The 20,756-nt window shown below is 43.7% G+C and overlaps 1 protein-coding gene across 1 annotated transcript in view; it reads right to left on the reverse strand.

The window, feature by feature from the left end:
- The window catches only part of LOC126195053 (tubulin beta chain-like), a 95,505-nt gene extending 83,333 nt beyond the window's left edge, over window positions 1–12,172 (reverse strand). The window contains exon 1 of the mRNA XM_049933500.1: window positions 12,016–12,172. Within this exon, the coding sequence (XP_049789457.1) occupies window positions 12,016–12,072 (57 nt within the window). The 5' untranslated portion in view covers window positions 12,073–12,172. The remainder of the gene's footprint in view (window positions 1–12,015) is intronic.
- Between the last annotated feature and the right edge of the window lie 8,584 nt (window positions 12,173–20,756).

A 20,756-nucleotide genomic window follows, 5' to 3' on the forward strand; every position in this document is an offset into this window, starting at 1 on the left:
AGTGGCGTGCCTATGTGTGTTTTACTCACCCAGCCTCTGACGTTTTATTCTAGCCCAACCTAAGACGTTGGTTTCACCCTCTTCTCATGTACAAACCTGGTAATATGTGGAGAAAACCAAAATTAACAATGTATATTAAATGTGTTCCAAGCCATTCGGTTCAAATGGCTTTGAGCACTATGGGACTTAACGTCTGAGGTCATCAGTCCCCTAGAACTTAGAACTACTTAAACCTAAGTAACCTAAGGATATCACACACATCCATGCCCGAGGCAGGATTCGAACCTGCGACCGTAGCGGTCGCGCGGTTCCAGACTGCAGCGCCTAGAACCGCTCGGCCACCCACGCCGGCCAAGCCATTCAGAGTTTGGCCTATGTCCATATGAAGTTTTTCCCTTCGAAGGGTGGTTTCTGTTGTATCTCTGAATATTGACCAATCCTCCTGGAAGACCCTGTATAGATGAATCCTATAACCCTCTTTGTCAGACAGCTCTTCACCTGCCATGGTCGAATCCAATAGAGCATACGCAGGTAGTTTATTTATGTTATGGGCACTTGCTGTCACAGGAAATACCATGCACTCTCGATTACCGCGGTATAGTTGCCAACGACCTGCATCCATTCATGACTGATGTCTGCACTTAACGGCACCTTTTCGTATTTAATTTCGTGCTTTCGAGGATACCCCCAGACGGCGATAGAGACTATCGTTGAAACATTTTAGTTTTTTAGTTTTATCCACATTTTATACGGCAAGTTTCCGAAGAACTTTTTACCCAAAGATTCCCAAGAAAGACTTCATAGCCATTGCAATGAAGTCCATTCCACGAGACAAACTCTCAAGTGGTCTGAAGAGACCAATAATAAAAAGCAAGTTACGTATGGTGATCATACTTGTCACGAATCAAACCTATCGTGCATATCTGATGCCCTGTTTCAGAGATACATGGCCAGTTCATCGTCATTACAGTTGTACATCTGGCGCCGTTGGTGGTCTGCAGCATACCAGCTGCTTGCTAAATCTAACTAACAAATAACTGCAGCTGTTTGCGCCATGTGTGTCAACAGACTGTTAATCACAATTCTGGTTATCACGGAATATTTTTCTGGACATTAACCTAGCGCTCTGATGTACTACAGACTTCCTCATACTGGTTCCCTACCTTTATCTATTTTCTTATCTACTTTCGAATTATTAGAAACGGGAAGGTGAAGTAATTCAGCGTATCAAGATCATATCTTTCATGTTTCACATAAGCAGGAAAACGTGGAACTGATACCAAGAATGACGAATGCGATGAGCATGTGAACTAAAGAACTGTGGCAATATTAAGCCGCTGATTCCGCTGCTGTATGTACCTAAACGCAACGGGAAAAACGGTCAGCACAGTAATTAGTGATATTACTGATCCCAAGTTTCGCCTTCGGAAAAAAAACGTTTTCGTTTACATTCAGATATGTATCATTGTAACCTGACTCATACTTTTAACAACGCGCAGAAAATCCAGGTGCTTGCTCACAAACTTCACACAAATTCTAGCGTCTGCGCGCAGAGAGTGAAAGCAACACTGCCCTCCAATCTTTCTGTAAACGGCTTAACGGCCTAGAATTTCCCCCGTAGCAAACAGCAACAGCACCGCTATCAGACGTCTGAAGTGAGCCAGGAAAGCAGTAACAACGATCCGTGGCATTCACACCGCATACTTTGAAATAGCTAATTTGAAACCTTTCGTGGAGACTGTATCGCTGATCTATCCGGAAGTAGCTATTAAACTCTCGAACTGATGTTTCAAATCATAATTGGTAGAAGACTACTGAAAAAAAACGGCAATCTCAAATTGAAGAAATTTGCAAGGGAAATGAAGAATTGTGTTTTGTAGACACCACGCCTTGCAACTAATTTTTCCCGAACGAAATATTATCTTTGCACTGCTGCTCAAGCTTAACAAATCAGCCTGTCAAAAAGATAGAACCAAAATATTAAGGTGTACGTGGATCACTTCAGCTGCAGTTTGCAAATGCTCCAATTTTAGTTAGTAGCTGCGTCACACGAGCATGTGTTTGAATTCCGTCTAACATAAACATCAGTAACGAACGGGAAGAGAAACCGAAGTGAGTCGACTGCTCATCTTAGTTTCGCAAGCGACTCAACTCCATATACAGGGTGATTCAAAAAGAATACCACAACTTTAAAAACGTGTATTTAATGAAAATGTGGTGTCACCGCCAGACACCACACTTGCTAGGTGGTAGCTTTAAATCGGCCGCGGTCCATTAGTACATGTCGGACCCACGTGTCGCCACTGTCAGTGATCGCAGACCGAGCGCCACCACACGGCAGGTCTCGAGAGACGGACTAGCACTCGCCCCAGTTGTACGGACGACTTAGCTAGCGATGTACACTGACGAAGCCTCGCTCATTTGCAGAGCAGATAGAATAGCCTTCAGCTAAGTCAATGGCTACGACCTAGCAAAGCGCCATAGCAATTGATAGTTATCGTATGAATCATGTCTCATCAAGAACGATGTATACAAATGATGGATTAAAGTTAAGTATTCCAGAAGCTACGTACTTTTCTTTATAGCATTCATTACGTATCCTGTTTCAGACATCACGCCATCCTGCGTGAGCTTATAGCGTGCATATCTGTCTCCTCTAACCACACGGTGTCGGCACTTCTGCCGACACATCAGAAAGAAACATAATATAACCTTCTGTTATACATCATTACAAAGAGTATTTAAAAAGGTTTTTTTTTCACTCAAAAACAAGTTCAGAGATGTTCAATATGGCCCCCTCCAGACACTCGAGCAATATCAACCCGATACTCCAACTCGTTCCACACTCTCTGTAGCATATCAGGCGTAACAGTTTGGATAGCTGCTGTTATTTCTCGTTTCAAATCATCAATGGTGGCTGGGAGAGGTGGCCGAAACACCATATCCTTAACATACCCCCATAAGAAAAAATCGCAGGGGGTAAGATCAGGGCTTCTTGGAAGCCAGTGATGAAGTGCTCTGTCACGGGCTGCCTGGCGGCCGCTCCATCGCCTCGGGTAGTTGACGTTCAGGTAGTTACGGACAGAAGTGCCAATGTGGTGGACCCTCCATACAGTTGATTGTGGAATTTGCAGCTATCTGCTAGCTCTGCGAGTCGATTTTCCTGGGCTGCGAACAAATGCTTGCTGGATGCGTGCTACATTTTCATCACTCGTTCTCGGCCGTCCAGAACTTTTCCCTTTGCACAAACACCCATTCTCTGTAAACTGTTTATACCAACGTTTAATACACCACCTATGAGGAGGTTTAACACCATACTTCGTTCGAAATGCACGCTGAACAACTGTCGTCGATTCACTTCTGCCGTACTCAATAACATAAAAAGCTTTCTGTTGAGCGGTCGCCATCTTAGCATCAACTGACGCTGACGCCTAGTCAACAGCGCCTCAAGCGAACAAATGTACAACTAAATGAAACTTTATAGCTTCCTTAATTCGCTGACAGATAGTGCTTAGCTCTGCCTTTTGTCGTTGCAGAGTTTTAAATTCCTAAAGTTGTGGTATTCTTTTTGAATCACCCTGTATTTAAACGCTGTGTCAACAAACAGAAAACATCTTGTTGGCTTTTCTGTATTATATCGTCTTAAGTATTCCATTTAATGTAATTAAAGCTTTTTCAAACCCAGCTAATGCTGTGATTTACATAAGCCTTCACGTAGAAGTAGATGCGACAACAAATTTTGCGGGGGCATCCATACAATATTTCACTGTTAGGACGAAAAACTCGATACCAGCGTTTTACTTGTTTCTCTCTGAATGCAAACTTTGTCAACTTCGTTATATTTCAGAATTACCATTCGAAGCACAGAACCTAATATTAGAAATGTAATCAAATTCTGAACATAGTGCTGTCCAGCAACGGTGATTATAAACAGATGATTTGAGGAAATCAGCCAACCAGTTGCAGATGTGAAGGTTTAACAAACCTTGATCAGGGTTTCCACAGTTGAAAATTGTCTCCTTCCGAGGTATATGGAACTACTGAGGAAATTTTATACATGTTAAATCTTGTAAAAGATCTAGGAGAAACCGTAATTCGGTGTAAGAAGATTAAATAACGGAAATTAAACTCATGTTAACTGGAAATTCAGACACACTCAACAGGGATGGTAACATGTTAAATGATCAGCTGCAACATGCGAATCGACAGTTTCTTTACGGTTTTAAGCCTGTAGTTCTGACCCTTTACGGTAGTTATAGTCCGTTGGTGGCCTCCACTTGTCAATCGTTCTCATCTAATTTCTATTTTTCTTATTAAATATTTTCTCTCTTCTATTTATCCACCTTTCTACAGTGAATTCATTTTTAACCATTCCCCTTGTTCGTATATGCCACCTTCCCCATTTTTCTACCTAAAAACTTTGTCCCTTTCCCATATAACATGGCATTGATAATCTACAATTTATCTGTTTGCTACGCGCGTAAGTATTCGAGCAGGAACGTCATCTACCGATGTTTCCTATTTCGTGCACACAATTTAATGTGAAGACTTTTACGCTTTAATGGGAATGTTTTTAATGGATTTTATTTGGTTTTACAGATATCACATGGGCCATGTTACTTAAAATCAGCTTCTTTGCTCTAATTTGTCGCCGCCAATATGTCATTTTACGTGTAAGTAATTTTTGTTTATTACACTTTTATCCAGTTTGGGTGGTTTTGAGGGAGGAGACCAAACAGCGAGGTCATCGGTCTCATCGGATTAGGAAGGACGGGGAAGGAAGTCGGCCGTGCCCTTTCAAAGGAACCAGTCCGGCATTTGCATGGAGCGATTTAAGGAAATCACGGAAAACCTAAATCAGGATGGCAGGACGCGGGATTGTACTGTCGTCCTCACGAATGCGAGTCCAGTGTGCTAACGACTGCGTCACCTCGCTCGCTTTATCCAGTGGTTTTGTACATCCTTTACACCCTGATAATTCTTTTTAAGATGGCGCATAAAATTCCCTCAGTAGGTTCAAATGTGTGTGAAAGCTTATCGGACTTAACTGCTAAGGTCATCAGTCCCTAAACTTATACACTACTTAACCTAAATTATCCTAATGACAAACACACACACACACACACACACACACACACACACACACACACACACACACACACCCATGCCCGAGGGAGGACTAACCTCCGCCGGCCTCAACAGGTCCATGTTTTCTTGAAGAAGACAATTTTACAATTGTTGAAACCATGGCCAAGAGTTGTTAAAATACGTTTATACCTGCAACTGATTGGCTGATTTTCTCAAATCATTCAAATGTCAGTCTGGAAGCATCCTGAAAAGTGCACTCCAATATTGGGCAAGTCCAAAAAGCCTTTCACATGAGTAAGGTGTGTGTCTCAGGCAAAGACTTACGTCCTTCAGCTGACAGGTGGGTAGAAGTCTACAGAACACGATTTGGTATAGTCTTTCTAGGAAAAGAAATAATGAAATGTAGTATGAGGGTCCAGGCACCCGGCACCAAATGTTGACTCGTGGTTACGTCAGCTGCTCTCTGCTTATCGGACCCGCCTGTACACAAAGCAGCTGAATCTCCTGCCCTTGGCCGTGAGGAATACCGTATCGCCTTCACACACAGCTCAACGCCGCGTTGCACTTCGTTCCGGGAATACTGACGCTTATATACCAGCAATAAACATCTTTTCGTAAACCCCGACACTTATCGCAAGTATCATCAACCTAGTCTGATCACGACTGAATTAATTGAAGCCTCGACTGCTTAACAAAGTCGGTCATAAATACAACAACAACCACTGTTACTTTTGTTCGGTCACACTTGCGATAAACTACTACTATCACGTAATCGCTCCGCTTCGTGTGATTTTGACAATCTGGAGCAGAGAAATAGCGAAAATTAAAGGGAAGAAGTAAGTGGACCATTTTATACACGATGCCGTGCTGAAACGAAGTGCCTCCGAACTTTAAAGTGAAAATTCTTGAAGCTTCTTACATGAAACAAATGTTATGAACATTCTCCATCTTTATTCTTCATGTCTACATACTTATTTCTCAACAGTCATCCTAGCGACGAACAAATTTCTCTAAGAGAAACCGGCTTTTTGATACTGTATCTGCAAAATGTTTCACTTTGTAGACGAAGCAACAACCTCACGTCTGTACACACCACTTTATCTCGAAGTGAAGCCTTTAAGGCGTTCTTTAAGATTTGGAAACAGATGAAACTCGGATGGGGCCAAGTCGGGCTATACGGAGGATGACCGATGACATTGAAGCCAAGGCGTCGCATTGCTGCCGATGTCTAGCGCTCGTGTATGCTCTGGCGGTGACACGCTGAAGGAGAAAAGTGCTTCATCTATGTGGACGAATATCGAGTTATAAACTAGCACGCTGTCCTCACACACCGCCATGTTACACGCCTGCAGATATAAGATAATAAAAGATTGTGAATGTTAATGACGTTTGTCTTATTTAAAAAGTTTCAAGAGTTTTCATGTTACTTTTCAGCATGCCCGCGGTATCTGCACACTTCAGCCACCACAGTCAACGAAGTTATTGCCGATTTTCATGGAATCGGCAAAAACCGAAAGCTTAGAGAAGGGAGAAAGACCTGATTTTTATCCGGAGATATTCCACAAGAAAAATCGAATATATGGACGGAAATAAGAGCTTCATTTGCACGATGAACAGTATCCTTACGAACCTCTTACTGCTTTGACTTTGCCGAGAGAAAATCTGTACCACGTTCTCCGCTACAGCTTCTACCCTCCCATGCTTTCAGTACAGTCAAGTTTAACAATGTCATGGCTGTGTACTAATAAAATCTAACAGTATCACATGACCCATGATGCAGAGCACCTGCCAATTCTTACTTCGCAAACGTCAGTTTATATGAAATATTTAACAAGTGTCTGGCACAATGCATAAAAACGAGTCACATGAAACATGTAACGCGTCATGCTTCTAGCCATCGTCTTCAGACTTACATCATTCTCAGAAGTGTGTACCTCACGTACAGTTCTTTGTGAAACACTACAGCGAAAATAAATTTTAGTATTATTACAGTTACATGCAGTCAACTGTGCTCTTTGCCTCAGAACGAAGACAAGGTGCCCACCCGTAACATCGGCAGCAGAGCCATCTTCCAAGGTCTTGAGAAGCACAACTTACTCCGAACGAGAAACTGCTCTCACGGATAGGGATAATTACCATGCAGACTCAAGGCCTCGGTGTAGTACCATCGACACACCACAGATTTACTTCGAATATCTGAAAATCTTTTAGAGATTCTAGAACGTACTTAATAGAATAACCGAAAGGTTACTTCTGTTTCATTCACAGCAACATTGTCATGCACTGTAGGACGCCCAATATTCGAATTTTCATCGGTTTGAGAAAAAGTTTCTCCAGGTGCCACTTACACTGAATCACTTTTTTCCGTTAAGTTCGACATGCTAGGGAATTTGAAGACCGGTCAAGATACTCTATATATACATGTTAATTTCCGCTTGTGAAGTTAATTTTACTGTATACTGCGCATATTAGAAAGACTTAAAAGTGTGTTCAACAAATATTCTTGGTTCTGCAGTACGTTCACCAACATTCCTTGCACAGATATTACAAGAGTAATGGTTTATTTTTTCACGTTTTTGTTTATTAAATTATCTGAATGTTTGCATTAAAATCGGCAGATTTAAATGGAATAGAATTCATGACAGTTCACCGCCTGATTATTTTGAAGTTATTTTATCGTGTTTTGGTTTGATGAATATCTTCAGATGGTTGGTCACAGACCCATTGCATACTAAGTGGGTTATCCGTTCTGTTAAATACAGCTAATACAAATTTCCTTAGCATCTGGACTCCTTAGTTTTCCACTTTAGGTGAAGCCTATTTGTTCGATATAAAGCTAATATTTGGCATCAAATTACCCAAATTGTAACACAGTACTGTTAACATTCAATGGTCAGATTTACATTTGATTTTACGGTTCATTATGCCGGTCTAAACGCACAGTTGTTCTTTCGCATCATCCTATTAACCCTGCTGTTCTGTTCACTTTTACTTGACATATATACTGTTCGGGTCAATATGACCCGACATATCAAAATGCTTTAGAAACATAAATTTTGGTACAGTTTTAGCTATCGACATTGTTGTTCTATTCCAGTACCTTGTTAGTAATAATAATAATAATAATAATAATAATAATAATGGTAATAATAATAATAATAACAATGCATACAACTTTATTGAGGGATATTTTTCATTTAAATATGCACATAAATTTGAAACAACAGACAGTTTCCATTACAGGCATTCAACTTAGAAAGCACTACAGTTTTTCCATACTTCTATTCTTATTGTTGACAGTTTAGACGTAAGTATTGACATTTTCTAACAACAGACAGTTGTCATTACAGATATTCATCTTAGAGCACACTACAGTACAGAACACACTACAGTTTTTTTATTACATTCCAACATAGAAAGCACTACAACTTTAGAATCCTCTCTTCTTACTGATTGTAGTTTAGGCACAAGTATTCACATAAATTTGAAACAACAGAATTTTCAATACAATCATCTTATAAAATACTACAGTTCTTTTCTTACTGCTTGCACTGTGGACACAAGTAGGTTACATGTTTCTTGCAAATATGTTTACTACATTTTCCACACACCATGTTTGTTTTATTGTCATTACTTGATGGACAGAACTTACAGCGTGCACGTTTTGTAGATTTTCTTGTTGTTACCGATTCTGACACACCACCCACATCATTCGGGTTTTGGATGCTTGTGACCATTCTCAAAGAATCTTCTGTTCTTGGGAAATGCGTTCTTGATGCAATATGTTCTTTTATCAGTGACTTTCCAAGTTCCTCCAAGAATATTCTCCTTCTAGTCAATTTGCTTGCATTCCAATTAGGGTCAACCGAAATCCACAAAACGTATGCATTATAAGCAGAAACATCAAGAATATTGTAGAAAACTATCATTGGCCACCTATTACTTTTTCGTTTGCATGTATATGTACCTAATAACTGATCAAGCGTGTCTACAGCACCTTTGGTTGAATTATAGTCCAAAATCATTTTTGGCTTCTTATCAGCCCTGTCACTGATTTCCGCATCATGGTGGAGAGTGCTCATAAGTACAACATTCTTGTGTCTCTTAGGAATATAATTAACCACAGTAGTGTCATTTGTGAAGTAAAATGAAGAGCTGTGTACCTCCTTGTTGGTCATTTTGTGTGGAAGCTCCGGCTTATTTTTCCGTATAGTTCCCAACATAGTCAATTTCCTTTTCAGAAGCAGCTGCCCCAAATTGTACGACGTAAAAAAGTTGTCACACGTGATATTCTGACCACGTAACTCAGAAGTGAGATCAGATACCACCCTCATTCCCTGATTTCTTTCTGGTGCCGCTCCACTCACCTTTCCTGTATAAATTTGGGCTTTCAGTACGTATGAAGTTTTGCTGTCACACATGGTCCATATTTTGATCCCATATTTTGCCGGTTTACTTGGGATATACTGCTTGAATGGACAGCGACCTCTAAATGCTACTAACTGCTCGTCAACAGTAACATTTTCTCCTGGATTATACAGTTTAGGAAGGACCTCTACCCACTTCTCCCAAATACTACGAATTGCGGCAAGTTTGTCAGTACGTCGTCTTTCCTCTCTAGTAGATTTCTTGTCAAATCGCAGGACACGTGATATCTTACAGAATGTTTCATGAGACATGGTTGCTCGAAATATGTTTCGCCCAGTATCTTTATCCCACAAACTTTTTGTAGACTCCCCATGAGATCGATATACACCCGCTAGGAGTAAGAGTCCTAAGTATGCATGGAAAACAGAACCATCAATATCTGTCCACTGTTCACCATAAACTCGCTGCCCTTCAATATTTGTCATCTCTATTATTTCATTTTGAAGCGCTGTGTGAAATACTGCTTCAAATGAACATTTTACATCAGATATTCTGCTGACTGCATACCTGGTAACTCCTGGGGTACTCTTGATGATGTTCGAAGCTGGTAGGCGACCATGTTGTGCTGGTGGATGCAACTGCCATTCTATATTCCCATTTTTAGAAAGAAAAGTCTCTACACTATTTTGTATGGGCTGTGGACTGTCGTAACTGTCATCGGAACACTCGCTTTCAGATGCATTGCTGATGTGATCTTCAAACTCAGAAAGTGATCCTTCATCTGGTGAGGCATTTACTATTTCTTCCAACTCACGATCATTCAATGGTCTCATCGCCATGGTGTCACAAGTCAAACTGGGCAGAAACAAAGCATTCCAATTATTGAGAACTGCCAATTATTATTTCCTGGGGAAAGCAACAAACAAGCCCATTGTTGTGAACGCATGGAGCTTTAGGTGATTGTTGAGAGTAAGTTGGAATGATGCAGTCACTATTCCCACACAACACAACAAAAATAATTTTCGCCATTTCCAGATTTTAGAAATAAATACGAGTTACACTAAACATATTTGTGTCGGGTCATTATGACCCGAACATTACATATGCAACTATTACAGTTGAAGCCCAAACTTCTTAAACTTTTTTAAAACCTTTTAAAACACATGCTGCTCATCCATTTTCAGACAAAGTCACAAAGTTTCATAAATATATATTGGTATTTACATAATGTAAAATAACGTTCATATTCGTTTCGGGTCATATAGACCCGAACAGAACAGCAGGGTTAAAGCGTAAGCAAGACAAGGCAGGCCAGGAAACCTATGGAAATCTACAAACCGTTCCCAATTATAATCCTATATCGCCTATCCCAATCCCTCCATCCAAATACAAGGAAACACTGCACCAAATCCCACAAAATCGTAAAAATTAGTGAGCACTTTATGACACTGCACGACTGCTGTGTTCACGCAAACTTTTAATTCCGTAAACTTTACCTGAAGTGTAGTATCTAATAGTTCGAATACTGACTCTTCAGCAAGCTAACTGCACACATTCTAATAATTGCCCGATAGTATACTATTCGTGTAGTTTGAAAACGTTTAATGCCTAACATCGAGTTGTCTCACCTCACATAACCCGACATAACACAGCAGTCGGTCAAATCAACACCCATTGGTTGGTTGGTTTGCGGAAGGGGACAAAAAGACGTCATCGGTCCCATCGGATCAGGGAGGGATAGAGAAGGCAGTCGGCCGTGCCCTTTTCAAACGAACCATTCCGGCATTTAACTGAAGCCATTTAGTGAAATTACAGAAAACCTAAATCAGTATGGCAGCACGTGGGTTTCAATCGTTGTCCTCCCAAATGGGAGTCTAGTGTGCTAACCACTGCGCCACCTCGCTCGGTATTATCACCGGGGAATACCCTTAGGTTTGTCTTTACTGTCTTGGAAACTTTTCATTTTTTAAAAACTATTAGCATCCTTACAAGGTATGCGGCAGCGGTTCGCCGTTAGCTTAACCTACGAAATGTTAAGATTGCAGGCATTGTTTATTTCATTAAATTACACAGGTCGATCGCAAATAAGCTGTCTCAGGCCCAAAGAGCAAGTTTTAACATCATGTGTACACTGTAATCATCAAAAATATAAGATGGTACTAATATGGTAGCATCAAAATTTACATCCATCAGGAGATGAATTATCTCGAGCGCAGAATGAATAAATGCAGCAATGTCCATTGCCCGAGCAAAAGAGAGCAGCTCTTCTGCTAAATCATGCCCTGTCGTCTTTATTGCTGCTGTCAGTATTCTACTATGGCAAATAGTATGAACACGAACTGGCAGCTCAGTGACCTGAAGTGCAACACGGGCGGCCACAGGTTTGTTTGACGCACGGAGAGCGTCAGTGAGATGGTGCAAGCGCTGACTGGCTTACGCTTTGACTCTAACTCTCCCGCGAAAGCCTTCCAACCAAGTGTCCAACAACCAATATTTAGTCAGGAATATACTACAATCTCAGTACGTATCGCGAAACGAGCAGTTTGTGAGCCGGCTTACCTTGCTTCCAACCTGGTTACCGCATTGGCCAGCTTGCAAGTGCACGATCTCCCGCATGGTGATTCGGTTGCGCAGACGAGACGCTTTTCAAGATCCAAGTCCTCTGCGGGCGACTGCCGGAGACCAACTGACAGTGGCAGACGCGCCGCTGAAGCAGCTGAGGGCAGGTCGGCAGCGGCGCCTCTAGCGGCGGGTGGCCGCAACCTGCGCGCCACGCCCTCCGGCTCGGCTACTGCTTGGGGTAGGCTGGCGACTGCGATGCGCACGCACTCAAACCATCTCACCGCTCTTCCACCTACTTCCTGCTGCGGCTGCTGTTGAAAAGCCTGCGCGTCATTGTGGATCCTGTTCCGAATACTTTTAGCTCCGCCGACAGCAGCTCGCCACTGTACTCACCCCTGAAAGAACAAATGACTTAATGAGACTTCCCCGTTTCCTAGTTTTGGCACAGGAGAATCCCAATCAGTAGATTCTAAAATTCAACTTTCATAGATATATTCTTCTTATCTTGCTGGTCCATGGCTTCATATACAGGGCAGCCAAATGAAAACGAGACAGATGGAAAAAAGTAAGTAAACTGTTTATTTGTTCAAAAGTAATCGCCATAACTCTTAATACATTTATCTCACTGTGACACAAGACGGTCACTGTCTGAGCCGTAGTAAAATTTGCTGTTTTGAAGAGCGCGCCGCAGCGCGTTGTGTGGTGAAGCAGTCGCCCCTGTTTCCGGCGGTGGCGCCGCTGTGGCAGTCGTAGCTTTGATGTCACACACTGGTGGAAAAGGGGAAAGGTTGCCTGCTCACGTGCATTTAAGGGGTGCTATGAGCTCTGTAGTGCCCCCTCTTATGGGTCCTCATCCTCCATCAGCTCCTTTCCCGGCTCCCCCCTTTTTTATTTTCCCGTCATCTGTCCAGTTTCCCCCCACCTGCTCTCGGCTGTGGTATGTCACATTTGCCAACTTTTTAGTGCAGTGTTCCAGTGACTGTTCAGTGTTGTTCGTCTTTCTCGTGTTGCGAACAGAAACCATGCTGTCGCTGGGTGTGAATTTTATGTCTTTTGCGAACAGAAACCAGACTGTCGCCGTGTTTTTTTTTAATTGTCTGTCTATTGTTTTACCTGTCTGCTTTGTATGTATTTTCTTAGCGTCATCATCCCTCTGTTCTTTGTTTTAAGTTCCACGATTTCTTTTCGCCATGTTAGTCTTTAAGTCTCCGATTTTATCGCCTGTTTTTATTATTTATTCTCTTCATCTTTCTAACGAAGTCTGTAGGCTGAAGAGCGGCATACTAAGCTGTTGCCAGCCCGCCCCCCTTCGGGGGGAAATGAAATTCAATAAAGGAAAAAAAAAACTCTGTAGTGGGGAGTCAGTCAGTCGGAGGCAGTTGGTCAGCCAGGGCAGTTTGTCAGTCGGAGTGAGACTAGGTGAGTGTCGCGTCACCAGTTGCTGGTCTGGCTCTCGTTTGCATTTGTGCGGCAGTTGGTGTCTGTCTGTGTTCGGAGTGCTAGTATGTCGTTTGGATGAAACCTTAAAGCCAGAAAATGAGAGTTTTGCCACTCCGCCAGTAACAGAACTCAGCTAGTGGTCGCCCGGTCGGGGCTGACTTCAGCATCTGAGTCTGCGCGTTAGGCCGCCAGTCTGCTCGAGTTGCTTGGGCAACGGCCATTGGCGGTTGGATTGTTCGTTGGTCGGTCGCACACTGGGACTCAAGATGACTTGTCCGCCTGGAGCGTCGACGCATATGAGGTCGCCACGTAAGTCCAGTGGCCGCGCCGTATAGCGAGGGGTAGTGGCTTCGCGGCCGACACGAGAGCATTAAGAGTCAACCCACGACATCGGTCTGGCCGGGGCGAGCTGCGACGCCGTGAGACGGGAGATCGGCGCGCCTTCCTGCGTCCGTTGAAGCGGATGTCAGCGGACGGTTCGGAGAGCGTTTTGGGGGTGCTGCGCCAGGTCTTCTCCAGAAATCGCAATTATTAGAAGCTGACTGATTAGTGATATGTTGTTTCAGTTACTTGTTCTACTTGTGTTGTTGGTCAGTCTCTCGCCCCCAGCTTGCTCGTTTCTCTCTCGTCCGCATTTGTTAGGCAGTTAGTGTCGGTCTGTCTGTCTGTCTGTCTGCCATACGTTAATAGCAGCCTTTGTCATGTTTGTTGGATTCGGTGTTAACGAATTTATAGAATTAAGGTAAAGGCCGAATTCCTGAAATATGTTTTTATCTTGCCTATAATCTTGCGAGGCGGTATATGTGTAATGTAGAGCATGTTGTACACTTTATGTAAGTCTGAATTTATGGGTTTTATTTAAATAGTCATTTTTATAAAGTTGCCACCCTTCCACCGTAAGAGCCTTTTAAAAACAAATTGCACTTTTGGTGGAAAATAGTTTCTTGGTGTGAGTGTTTGTACCATTTCCATCCCTCTTACGGGGTGCATAGTTAATGTGTTTGTGTGAGTTGTTAACATTTTTAGTTTAAAGTAATCTTGTGTGTTGCAGATTTGCACCAGTGTAGTTTTTCAGAGGTCGCTGTGAGCGGTCGTGACTATGGCCGTGTTGAAAGGGAGCGGAAGCTTGTCAGCCCGAAGGCTCGTACTGTAACAAAAAATTTTTTTTATTCTGCCTCTGAATATTTTAATTTGATATTTCGAGGGTGCTTTTCTGCTTATAATTTTAAAACTGTTTTGAAGAAGCTTTTAGGAATAAAATTTCCATTGGTTGAAATTTGATTTGTTTCCATCAGTTACTCCTTGGCAACTACTTCCACGCTCACGTAGTGTGTTAATGTTCTTGATTAATCACTAGTAAATAAAGTAAATTCATTAAGAAAAGATTTTGAAGTAAATACGACGGTTCACTGTCTTTGTTGAAATCTATTAGCATTTGCCTAAGGAACCGTGATCGTACCCAGGCGTGCAACTATTCGTCAGAAGGACCATGAATGTCTTTCTTCAAGGTTCCAAAAAACTGGAAATCGCATGGGGACGGATCGGGACTGTATGGAAGACGAGTAAGGGCTTCTCCAACGAAACGTCTGCAGTGTAGTCGAAAAAACAGGCACGCTAGCTCCAGGAAAGTTATGGTAACATTTTTCTTTGGCTGCATCGGCCCGCTGCTCATCGACTTTCTGGAACATGGCCCCACAGTGGCACATATTCATTAATTATTACTAAACAAAATATATCGAGGCATTTCGACCTTGTACATAGACTGCGATACTTATTGCTATAGAATGCTGTTCAAAGATAGTATCAAGAATTATTTTGAGCAGTGCTCTCATATAGGCTTTTGCAGGATTAGATCACTTAAGCTGTTAACAACAAAGTCATTGGGATTATGAGGTGATCATGATTTGATGTTAGTGAGGCAGGAGATACACTGTGCATGCACATTAATGTAAACATCTGTTAAAGCCTGAATAATCACAGTTCGCATCACGGACCTCTGCGAGACGTGCAGAAAGAGAGTCAGTGAGGTATTGAATATTACCGACAGGGATGAGGAGCCACGCAGACTCTTGCGCCGTAGCACATTGTGCTAGGTTTCTGGGTTGAGAATCCAGATCGAGTTTACGTTTGGTGACCAGGATAGAACAGTAAACCCATCCTGGCTGAACCGTGTAAATTTACTTTCAAAATCTTTTCTTAAGAATTCACTTTATTTACTAGCGATTCATCAAGAACATTAACACACTATGTGAGCGTGGAAGTAGTTGCCAAGGAGTAACTGATGGAAACAAATTAAATTTCAACCAATGGAAATTTTATTTATAAAAGCCAAAAATAGATTTAAAATTTATAAGCAGAAAAGCACCCTCAAAATATCAAGTTACAATTTAACAAATGTGAATTTTATTCCTAAGAGCTTTTTCAAAACAGATTTAAAATTTATAAGCAGAAAAGCACCCTCGAAATATCAAATTACAATATTCAGAGGCAGAAATTTTTTTTTTTTTTTTGTTACAGTAGGAGCCTTCGGGCTGAGAAGCTTCCGCTCCCCTTCAACACGGCCGTAGTCACGACCGCTCACAATGACCTTTAAAAACCTACACTGGTGCAAATCTGCAACACACCAGATTACTTTAAACTAAAATATTTAACAATTCACACAAACACATTAATTATGCACCCCATAAGAGGGATGGAAATGGTAAAAACACTCACACCAAGAAATTATTTTCCACCAAAAGTGCAATTTGTTTTTAAAAGGCTCTTATGGTGGAATTGTGGCAACTTTTAAAAAATGACTATTTAAATAAAACCCATGAAATTCAGACTTACATAAAGTGTACAACATGCTCTACATTACACATATACCGCCTCGCAAGATGATAGGCAACATAAAAACATATTTCAGGAATTCGGCCCTTACTTTAATTCTATAAATTCGTTAACACCGAATCCGACAAACATGACAGAGGCAGCTATTAACGTATGGCAGATTGACAGGGGGATTACTGAACAACCCGAACCGTAGCTTTCTCTAAACCTCCCCAATTCCACAAGGGAAAAAACGGACCACCCAATTCACAATAACCACCTTCCCGCGGGTGGGCAAACGGAGAAGAATGTTGGGGCGACCCCAAAACAAAGCGGCTGGTGACCACACCAAGAAGAAAAGTAGAATTTAACAAGTAAATGAAACAACATGTCTCGAATCACTTAACTTCTAAAAAACTGCGATTGCTGGCGAAGACCTGGCGCAGCACCCCCAACGCTCTCCCGAACCGTCCGCTGCCAGCTGCTTCAACGGAAGCAGGAAGGCGCGCCGATCTCCCGTCGCACGGCGTCGCATCTCGCCCCGGCCAGCCCGATGTGGTTCCGCTCCTGTTGCTCTCGTGTTAACCGCGAGGCCACTACCCCTTTCTATACGGCGCTGCCCACTGGACTCACGTGGGGACTTCACATGCGACGACGCTCAAGGCGGTCAAGTCATCTCGCTGGCTCAGTGCGCGACCAACCAACCGACCAATCCAACCGCCAATGACCGTTGCCCGAGCAACTCGAGCAGACTGGCGGCCTAACGCGCAGATTCAGATGCAGGAACTCAGCCCAGACCGGGCGACCACTAGCTGAGTTCTGTTACTGGCGGAGTGGTAAGACTCATTTTCTGGCTTTTGTTTTATCCAAACGACAGACATAGTCGCACTCCGACGACAGACGGACACTGACTGCCCCACACTGAGCCGGCTGACCATCTGACTAGACTCGCCTCGACTGACCGACTCACCTCTACAGTGCTCATAGCGCCCCTTAAATGCACGTGAACAGGCAACCTTTCTGTTTCCCCACCAGAGGGGTACACCAAAGCTGCGATTACCACAGCGGCGCCACCGCCAGAAACGGAGGGCGACTGCTTCACACAACGCGCTGCGGCGCGCTCTTCAAAAGCAGCAATTTTTTTACCACGGCTCACTGGCGCTCTTCGAACCAATGCGAGCTGTATGACACGTTGCATTGTCCTACTGGTAGATGCCACGGTGGAGAGGAAAAATAATCTGCATCTGTGGCTGGACATGATCTCCAAGGATAGATGCATAATTGGTTTGATCCACTGTGCCTTCCAGAACGACGAGAACACTCATGGAATGCTACGAAAATATTCCCCAGACCATAACACTCCTTGATCCGGCCTTGACCCCTCCAATGATCCAATGGCCATCTCTCCGATGGAGCGTAAAACGTGAGTAGTCTGGAAAGCCCAGCTGTAGCCATATAGTGTACGTCCAGTCACTTTACTGGCCTCGAAATTCGAGACTTCGTCGGTGATGAACAGCAGACAGCATGGGCGCATGAACCAGCCATCTGCTGTGGAGGGCCATACGCATCAACGATCGCTGAACGCGCGTTGTTGGAGACCCTTGGTTCATTTGGGCGGTCGGTCATTCAAAGTTGCACTTCTACTTGCCCGTACACATCTCCATATCCGCCGTTCACGCCTGTCATCTATGGCCCATGGTACACCACTGTTGCCTCGGCGCCGGTTTTGGATAGAGTTCTTTTGCCATGCATGGTATGCTTTAACCAGAGCTGCACGCGAACAGTTTACAGACTCATCCATTTTGGAAATGCATCCACCCTTGGGTCGAAACCCAATGATCATGCCCCTCTGGACAGATTGCTCCGTTTCCACTTTATGACAACGACTGCACTGTTTTTCTGCGCCTCCCCTCCACTACTAGTGCTGCCATCTGTGAGTGACATCTAAGGGAGTGGACACGCAAACTAATGACTGCTGCTGCTGGCAGCTCCATATGGTTTCCGTGAGTGACGTAGCCCCTGTGTCCAAGTAGAACTGCTGGGCTGCGAAGCAAGCTGCCGCAAAATTTAAAGCTAATTGTACGAGGTAGCAGGTCATCTGTCATGCCAGTATACGGCTTCAAGTCATGTCCTGTGTGACGCCACTAAAACCAGCTGGTGGAGAAACGCCCTTACCTGCACTGCAATATCCGTAATTTAGCGCTGCATTGGCAGGTTTCACAGAGCATGTTGACGTTGAACATAGGGGGTGCTCTCATTGACTGGAACGTGTAGAGTACGATTAACAAAGGGCCTTTCTTCTGAAGCTATGGATTAATTACAGACAAAGTATTCGTAGTCGTTCATTGATCTGTGAAAAGTGCGGAGAATTCAATAGAATTATATCACAACACCATCTGTCGTTTAATGAGGTCGGGAGTCTGTTTTAAGATCGATATAGCCAAAGTATTAGTTTAACATTTCGGAGGTCGACGATAAGTCTGGCGTTTACTGGGATTGCATTTGTTATAGCTTCTCTCTTCACAGCATAGTGCTCTCTAATTAAAGGTGTTGCGAGTGATGAGAGATTCAGATGGGTTTCTCCGCTGACGCTGAAATAAATATATCAAACACGCGGCTGTACTGCAACTCACAGAGCAGCTTAATGTGAAAATAGACTGATGAGACAAAGCATTACGACATTGGATGCCGCCTGGTGACGCTGCGGGCACGTGACGCGGTAACGAAAGTATGTAAGCGGAGCAGGCACGGACGGGGAATCACCCTAGAGAAGATATGGACTGAAAATGGGGAAATCCATTGAGATAAACGACTTCGACGAAGGGAAGATCATTCTTACGCAGAGCCCGTGAACATCTCGAAAACGGCGAAGCTAGTCGAATGTTCACGTGCTGCGGTGATGAGCATCTACGGAAAGAGGTAGGAGGACAGTGAAGCTATCACTAGGCGATAAATGGTTGGACGTCCACGATTCTTCACAGAACGTGCGGTTCAGAGGCTTGTAGGATAGATGGTGCTCTGTAGCATCTCTGCCGGAAGAGTACAATGCACTCGCCTATGTTTCGGAGCACAGCGTTTATCGTACATTGTTGAACATGGAGCGTGTTTGCGTGTTGACCCAACAACGTCGTCAGTTACGGTTGCAGTGGGCACGTGACCATCGGGATTTGCGCGTCGATCAATGGAAATGTGTCGGCCCTTTGGGTGAATCAGGAAGGAATATTAGGGTTTAACGTTCCATCGACATCGAAGTCAGTAGAGACGGGGCACACGCTCGGAATGTTTGGAGGACGAGGGAGGACATCGGCCGTGCTCTTTCAAAGGAACCGGCAATATGTCTTGAGCGATTTAGGGGAAAATCTATATCTTAATGGCCAGACGCGGATTTGAATCGAGTCTCCCAATGCGAGTCCAGCGTGCTAACGACTGCTCCACATCGCTCCGTTCCTACTAAGCATACTGGTCAAAAAATTAGTCACCCCTAGCTAGAGAAATCATCACAAGGATCATTTAAGACCGCGTAATGCAGCTCATGGACTTGATAACCGCCTGGATTTGAATGAGTTCACAAGGAATGAGTTCACAAGGTTGTGCAGGTACGTCGCATCCAAGTTAAGCAATTCGCTGAGGATTTGATCGCGCACCAAACTGCACGGATGCATGTGTAGGTGTTTTCCCGCTATTCCAATACGACCCAAAAATTTTCTGTGAAGGTGATTTTGCAGGCCAGTCGAAATGTAACAGGGTGGGAGAATGTTCAGAAAAGCCCGTCCGGTTAGCCGTGCGGTCTAACGCACTGTGTTCCTGGCGGGAAGACGTGCCGGTCCCCGGCAGGAATCCACTCGGCGGATTAGTGTCGAGGTCTGGTGTGCCGGCCAATCGGTGGATGGTTTTTAAGGCCGTTTTCCACCTTCCTCGGCGAATGCGGGCTGGTTCCTTTTATTCCGCCTCAGTTACACTATGTCAGAGATTGCTGCGCAAATACTTTCTCCACGTAAGCGTACACCATAATTAATCTACCACGCAAAGGGTGGCGGTGCGGTGACTGGTCCGCTGTAGCCTGTTGTGGGGTTGTGAACCACTGAGGGCTATGGCGGGAACGAAGCCCCTCCGTCGCTTCTAGGTCCCCAGTTCCATACAATACAATGTTGAGAAAACCAGCCAAATATTCTTCCAGCCCGATGAACTTCGCTGTTGTCGTGTTCTGTGTGCCTGTGTCGGAAATGGACTCTTCCGAGGCGACTGACTACGAACGTATATTGCATGCAATTTCCGTCGCAATGTTCTCTCGCTAACAATTTGGGATGGATCTCCGTTCTATGCCTGCAGTAATACTGCCGAGTTTCGAAGGGCTTTTGATTTACAAGCTGTGAAATGCGTCTCCGGTCCATTTCAGTCAGGACCTTCTCCGACCACAATTACGACGTCGTGTTTCGTGGGCACATCTGTTACACCACTGCTCGTAGACTCGTTGAACATTCCGCCGC

Source organism: Schistocerca nitens, chromosome 7, assembly GCF_023898315.1.
Source record: "Schistocerca nitens isolate TAMUIC-IGC-003100 chromosome 7, iqSchNite1.1, whole genome shotgun sequence".
In the NCBI taxonomy this organism is placed as follows: Eukaryota; Metazoa; Arthropoda; class Insecta; order Orthoptera; family Acrididae; genus Schistocerca; species Schistocerca nitens.